Here is an 8024-nt window from a genome sequence, read left to right as displayed (position 1 = left end):
TCAGTTATGTTTTTTAACACAAACTAATTCACCAAAAAAATACTCTAGGTTTTATACTTGAGGGTTGAATACAGCCTTATCTGATGCATAAAAGTTAAATTTGTTCATTCAGATAAATATTAAGCTTACTGCACCTGTAAATGTAGTACATGCTTACAACTATGAATAAACAATAGATAATATTAAATAAAAATCAGGTTTTAAATAGGTTGTATACTTAAATTTATTTTTTATTTATTACATAAAATACCTAATTTACAATATAATAATAGTAGGTATAATTTAAATGATTAAAATTATGGGTTTTCAATAATTTATATACATGAATATGTATTCGTGTTTATATTGTACTATAAACAAATAACAAATTCATCCATTAGATATAATTTTTTTTTTAAATGTTTAACTAAATACTTTTAATAGTGATAAATGCATAGATATAGGCTCATTTTTAAGTTTAGGTACAGAAAAGAACCTTAAAAAATTCAATGGTTAAATATGTAAATTATGAATAAGTTTACAATAATGACGACACATCCCAAATTTTTATAACTCTATCTTGACCAACTGTCACGACACATTTTCGTTGAAGATCCATTGTAATTGACATTACGCTGTGCTTAGTATCATGGAATGTTGCAAGCGGTGTATGACTAAAAATAAATATATTTGTTAAAATAGATAATAAAAAAAAAAAAAAAATCATCTTACTCTATGTTACTGCTGCAGAATTTACAGACTCTTACAGGAAGCTCAAATCCCATAAATGGTATTGTTGATTGTTCTTGGCTACATTTATCACAAAGAGCACGGCCACATGCTCTACAATGATGTTGCCTTGAACCAAATTGTTTGCGTTCAAATATTCCAGAGATATTCCACAAAAATGGTCGGCTACAAGATTCACAGTTATCTGATTCAGCCCAAGCAGGTGTCTACATAAGAATTAAAAAAAAAAAATGAATTAAATAAATAAAATAAAACATAAAAACATTTATATCACATTACTTTATGACAAAACTATATGCAACTAATTTTAAAATGAACATAACCCTACATTACATTTTTTTAATATATTGTTTAATTCTTAATATATTCAATACATATAATTAAATTACGAAATGTATCATTTCAAAACTAAAACTATATGTAAAAAAAAAAGCATCAATTGCTAATTGATAATTACAGTATTATGATAGCGGTAGATGGTAAAAACAATAATATTACTTAATAGAATTAAAGTTTCATAGTATACAAATACATAATATCGAATAAAAAAAATATTGTTTTTATTTAAAAATAAAAATCCAAATTTAAAAATGTAAATTAACTTTAAAAACTTACCTCTTTTCTTTCTGCGTTTAAATCCCAAAATACCAAGACAGAATCTTCGCCAGCAGATATTAATTGGTTTTTAGATGATACAAATGCCAAAGATGTTACTCGATTACTAAGAAAAATATATTAGGTTATTTTTTTTTATTTTACTTGCGACTATCATTACACATTATTTCAATTAATGACAACTTAAAATTATAATTAGATATTAAAAATACATACGTATGACCATGAAGTTCATAAGCAGTGCCATGACCTCCACCTATATCCCAAATTATAATCAAACGATCGTGTCCAGCTGAAAACAAACGCCTTGTTGATGAATCCCAAATGAGCATTTCAATACATGCAGTATGGCCAGTCAATGTAGTCACAACTTGTAAACCATCTGCCTTTATATTAAGCATTGTAATATTTCCTGAGTAATCTCCAACAAAAGCATGAGCTGATTCAGCATCATATCTAATTTTAGGCAATGTAAATCAAATTTACTAATATTCTGTACAGTATACAATATAGGCATTAAGATTATTACAATTATTTATATATAAATATATATGATGCAATCATAATTATATTTATGTAACATAAATATTAGCAAATTATTAAACATAATAATGTTAACATGAATAATAACAGAATTATTTTATTTATATAACTATTGAATAAATTCTTATTATAAATGATAAATTTTAATTTAAAGGATACTCCAAAGATGTACACCATGCTGCACACACAAAAGGAGGACCAATTGGATTGCCATTTTTAGCATTATGATATTGAAATCTTTTGTCACGTGATGTACTTAGAATCCATTGTTCCACAGTACCATCTATGGCTACCTCAGTCCAGATCATTCCAGTTATACGACCATAATGAGCTAAAATGTCACCAACAGGCTCCATGCGATTAAAATCCTCTTCTAATATAAATTCCTGACAAAATAAAATATTATTTTAAAATAATTTTTTGCTAATAATCAATAGAAAAGAAATAATAATATTACAAATTAAATTTTACAGTGAAAACAATAAATGTATAAAGATAAAAATTATCAAATTTAACACCAAAAGAAAATAATTTATAACAATTTAACTAACCAATGCAATAAAAAATGTGTGATAAATAAACTATTGTAATAATAATCATAATATTACACTTACTGATATGGTTCCATTTTCTTGTCCAACAAATAATTGTCTTGATATTGGTCGATAAAATAAATCGACAGCAGGTGATGGCAAATAATTACATATACTTGGCCAATATTGACCTGAATCTCTTTTTAACCATACTCTAACAGATCTGAAAATATTGATAACATAATTGATTGACCAAATTGAATTAACATTTATTTGAATATTATAAGTATATTAATTTTCTAAAGGATATCTACCATAATTTTTTTATTTAATTATTATTATTATTAATGTCTACCTAATCATCCTAATCTAGTGATATTAAATTAAAAAAAAAAAAAATTAACAGAAATTTTTATTATATGGATATACTTTAAAACAACCAATAGGAAAATCAAAATTAATTGTAAACATCATATTTATAGTGATGGAGAAGGAAAGAGAGGTAGATTATGTTAACTAAAGTTTATAAGAAATCATTATCAGCACATGGATAAATAAACTTTCATTTACATTATACTGAAAATACCAAACAAGCAATAATATTTAAATTAATCGCAATGATAATTTTAAATACAAATAAAATTATATTATCTTATACTATTAAATTACAATCCATTACATTTTAATTATATTATATATTAATTGCTAAGATTATTTAAAGACATAGGTATATTTTGAGTTGAAATATTATTTGTCTGAAATCTAAAATTGATGTTAAAAAAGCAATGCTTTTTTTAAGAAACTTTTTATTAATCAAAGTAATCTTAGTCATATAAAAATAGAAATTCACAGAATCCTTTAATATTTTATAACTTATTAAATATGAAAATACGAAAAATAAATAAGTACAAATAATTATGTATACAGAACATACTAACATTTATTTACAGTAATGATTAGAATTGCAAACATAATATGTTTTATTTTTTATATTTTTATATAAAATGTCCATATTTTTTCTTAAGAGTTGACCTTACTTTTTCAAAATCAAAAACAAATATTTTGATTTTAAAATTAATTATTTAAATACAATACCTTATGTGTATAGTGATTTAATTTATTATAATAACATTTTATTTACTTGAGAAAAAAACAAATAATCAAAAATTTTATAAATAATTTTTATTCAAAATTAATGAAATAAATAGTAACACATTACTTATAGTACCTATCTTAGTGTAAACTTTGTTGCCTAGGGACAATATTCATTATCATACTTATAACTATTTTAAACTAATTACTTTTTAATTTTTCATGAAAATGTACCTAAACAATATAGGTTATAGACTGACTGTCTAAATAATATACATTTTAAGAGGATATCAGAGTATTATACTTTTCTTTCTAACCCACATAAAACATGAAAAATTTGTGTTTAACAAACGATCATTATTATTATTAGTTTTTAAATTGAAGTGAATTAACCTATTCTCAAATTTAAAGTTTGTAACATTATTATATAGTTGTATTCCTTTTAACGAAAAAATAAAATAAAAACATATTACTGTGTTTACTATGTCAGATAAAATATTAAATTATGAACTGAAGATAACTTTATCATTATAAGTTATAATATATTCTACAAATAGTTAATTTTTATAAGACATATCTATAATATGTAATATATTAATCTACACTTTAAAGAAAAAATTGAAAATGTATAGGTATCTAAATCATTTAAAAATGGATCGCTCAAGAAGTTATAACCGACGTATACTAACAAAACATGTATCGGACTCTGACTTAGATGTGAACAGATACATAACTACTACATATCAAATTTTTTATTTTCAAAATGTTAACTTATAACTTTTCAATAAACCACTTATTCATTGGTAAGTATAATATTTAGTGTACTATCAAATAAAATCTCAACTAAACTTATTTAAAATAATATATTACCGATCACTTGAAACACTAATGACTCCGTCAGTTTCAGGAATAATTATGGCTTTGTTTACATTGTCACTGCACCCTTCAAGTTTCGCCAATAATACAGGCTTGCGGTTTGAATTAAATTTATCGTTGCCAGAGCTTGGCCCAGGTTTGATTTGAGCTGCCATTTTTCAATATCCCGGTGTTTAAAAATGTGATTTAATCTAGATAAAAACAATTACTGAACCGCACTTATTAAGTGATGAAAATCCTTACTATGTTAAGATACACACATTTACAAACTAATAAAATGAAAATAAATACTCGATAAATGAGTTGTCTTAATATTTTTAACGCACACAAAATCAAAGAATTACAACAGATTATTGTTTCATATCCTTATCAACATAGAATGATCCAATCATTTTTTACTTATCAATTATTATATCGTTCTTACAAACGTTCATACAGAGTGATTTTATTCTTGTTAATAATGTGAATACGGTAATTATTTTCCAGACATTAAACGATTGACAATTTCAATCTATTTTCTAACAAGTAACATTTAGTTTTTAAATTTTTAAGACATAATATTATACTGTTCGAATTTAAAAATTAATAAAAATCTCTCATAGTATGCTGACTTATGATAAGAAATAATCACTCTGTAAACAGTTACATTTCAACAATCGAAGGGGGCGGCTTCGAGTACAGCTAAGCTGGGTTCGGCTATCTCTTTTAATTCTCAGTGCTTTATTTATTGTCGTAGTTCATCAAAATATTTACTTCACCAACTTTGGTCAAACATAATATCACGTATTTGTAGTTATTAGTACGTAGTACGTATTATCATAATTATGATATTTAAATACGATTATTAACGCTATATTGGTACTTACGTGCTATCCGAGACGCATAAATAATAACCCAACGGCGTTCCATACGAAAATTAACTGGACTACCGAGTTACGTACTCAATAGTCATGCCATATGATTATTGCTTAACTACCAGTTTATTCGATAAGAAAATTGATTTAATAAAAATTGTATACTATTTACTACAGTGATTCGAAAAATCATTCTTCATTAAATATAAAAAATACTTTTATATAAATTTACCTTTATACTTGGGTAGAACTTACCGAGTTATTCTTGATGAATCGAGCTATATTTTGATAATTTTAAGTTAATTTTTTAGTGAATTTTGGGCTGATAAAATTTTTAACACATTAATACTTACCCGTCTTACCTTATATGGTACTTCCTACCTATGTTGTAAAGAGATAAATTGGAATCGTTAAAACTGTTATTAAGACAAATATTAAAGCATAAGGTATATTTGTGTGAAGATTAATACTTTAATTGATCGTCAGTAACTTATTACTATATTAAATAGCTTGTTTTTTAAATAATCAGAAATTATTCTTTTATTAGCCAATGTACCACCATAGATTAGAGCATAAATTTATATATATCTTAATTTGTGCTTTACAGTATCTCTCTTTACTGTAAATCTACAGTGATTTAATTATTAATGAGAATATCAATTAGATTGACATGAAAAATAGATACCTAGGAATCTAGGATACTTGTAAGTAGTAACTTTAATTTTACAACACAAGTAAGAATTATACAGATAAAAAACAATTATTACCAAGCATGTTAATTATAATAAACTTATTTTATTAAAAAAAAAATATTTAACTCATATGATGTCTATATTGTAAAGAACATACTTTTATTAGAATAAAAAAAATTCTGAATATTTATATTAAACCTATATGGCAGCAGCTACTGAGTTATACAATGTAATTATAAGCAATATGTCACAAATTGTTTAAGTGTATTAAACATGTTTTTATTGAAATTACATTACTGATTTTAATATAGATAAAAAAAGTGTATACAATTATACTGTATAATGTTATACTATTTGTATGTACATACTCTTTCACCTAACATCAAGCAAAAAAAAAAAAACCATAATTTTTATATAAATAAGTGACATTTGAATCTGTTTAAGAAACTTTCAAATAAGTCTTTATATTTTATATGATATAATAATCAAATAATCAACATATCTAATAAATAATGATGATATATTTTATAAATAGACAAAAGCCAAAAATAAATTAACACTCATACCTTATAATTAGGACTCGTATTTTATAACAAAATAAATCCTTAAAAAAAGCATTATAAGTAACCAAAAAAGCTAAAAAAAAGCACTTATTAAATTTTATGCTAAAAAAACAAATTTAAATTACATGTAAAATAAAATATTAAAAGAGGAATTTACGACTATATATTTAGTCAAGTTACTTTCATTATAACTCATCTTATTTGGTGCTAATAACAATTATAAAGAAATTATTTAGAACACTATACCTCGCTGATTGATATTTACCGGTCAACTAAAATATTAGAATGTGTTACAAATATACGTAGATAATAATTCAAATATGTAATTTTAAAACTATACAATTTCAGCATAATAACAAGTTATTTTATCAGTGTCATCCATTTATTACTGGTTTTTTCACGAGTTTTATAATTTCTTGCAATAATATAGTATTTTTAGTCACATAACTTATAAGTTAAATTTTCAAATAAAATAAGTAAAAATTAAGAAAAAAGAAGTAAATAGGGGAAAAAATAATAAAAAGCAAAATAAAGTTTACTTCATTGAAATCAGAACGATTCAAAAAGTTATTTATATATAACAATTATTTTTCGTTACACTCCTCTCAAAAGAAGTATTTGCTACAAAATCTAAGCCCTACTTATAATTAATGTAATATTCTTGATAGATCACACATGAGACACCAAATCTTATACTTGTTTATATACTGAGAATACAATTTAAAATAATAACCGATCATACCAACATCATTAGATTTTATTTTTTATTTTTACTAAATAACTATTTTAAGAACTACTTCCATTAAGTAGTAAGATTAAAAAATGTATATTGTATTAGTAATAGAATTCTAATTAAATTGGATGTAGTGTGTACAAATATAAGTATAAAAAACATGTTACTATACTCAAAAAAAATAAAAAGTAAAATAGGATTAAATGTGAAAATTATGGTATCTATAAATTTATTATCAATCTTAATTAATTTTATTAAATTTATGAACTCCAATAGTCATTAAATATTTCCAAGCTTACTTTAAATAGACATTTTTATGCCTAATACTATTTCCAATTTATTAAAACCAAAAAGTATATTATAAATTAAAAAAAAACTACAAAGTATTAAAACTTTTCTGTTTTGAAATAAAATATATACAGTAAAAATTACATCAGTCACTAAAATTAACACTAAATGAAAAGCAAATAAACATAAGATTCAAAATATCCCTTAGTAACTAACAAATAGTTTAATCATAAAATAAAGTGGATGAATTATATTTTATATTTTTCAACACTAAGGTAAATATATTTTTGCTAACTGTTTCTTTAAACTAGAGGATTTGATAAAAAATATTAATCAAAACCAAAACAGAATTTATATTGAAAACCAATTCAATTAACAAACTCAAAATGTAGTTATTAAAATATCTATGTTATACAGATACAAAGTTTTAATTATAACTCATTAAATTTCATTAGGATAAGACTCCAAATAAATTAATATTTTTCATCAATCAAAAGGCATTATAC

General features: G+C 23.3%; 1 protein-coding gene across 1 annotated transcript; it reads right to left on the bottom strand.

Moving 5' to 3' along the window:
* Window positions 1-364: 364 nt before the first annotated feature.
* On the bottom strand, window positions 365-4748 carry LOC112591608 (WD repeat and FYVE domain-containing protein 2). The gene is made up of 7 exons (XM_025335471.1): window positions 4383-4748; window positions 2502-2643; window positions 2047-2273; window positions 1561-1800; window positions 1345-1450; window positions 712-935; window positions 365-653 (listed from the first exon to the last, which is right to left on the bottom strand). Exons 1-7 carry the CDS (start codon window positions 4541-4543, stop codon window positions 518-520), a joined length of 1236 nt encoding a protein of 411 aa, XP_025191256.1. The 5' UTR covers window positions 4544-4748; the 3' UTR covers window positions 365-517.
* Window positions 4749-8024: the final 3276 nt, after the last annotated feature.

This window comes from Melanaphis sacchari, unplaced genomic scaffold, assembly GCF_002803265.2.
Source record: "Melanaphis sacchari strain LSU unplaced genomic scaffold, SCAv2.0 Contig13_pilon_pilon, whole genome shotgun sequence".
Lineage (NCBI taxonomy): Eukaryota > Metazoa > Arthropoda > Insecta > Hemiptera > Aphididae > Melanaphis > Melanaphis sacchari.
Note: the sequence above shows the minus strand (reverse complement) of the source record. Positions and strands in the feature narration are given on the sequence as shown.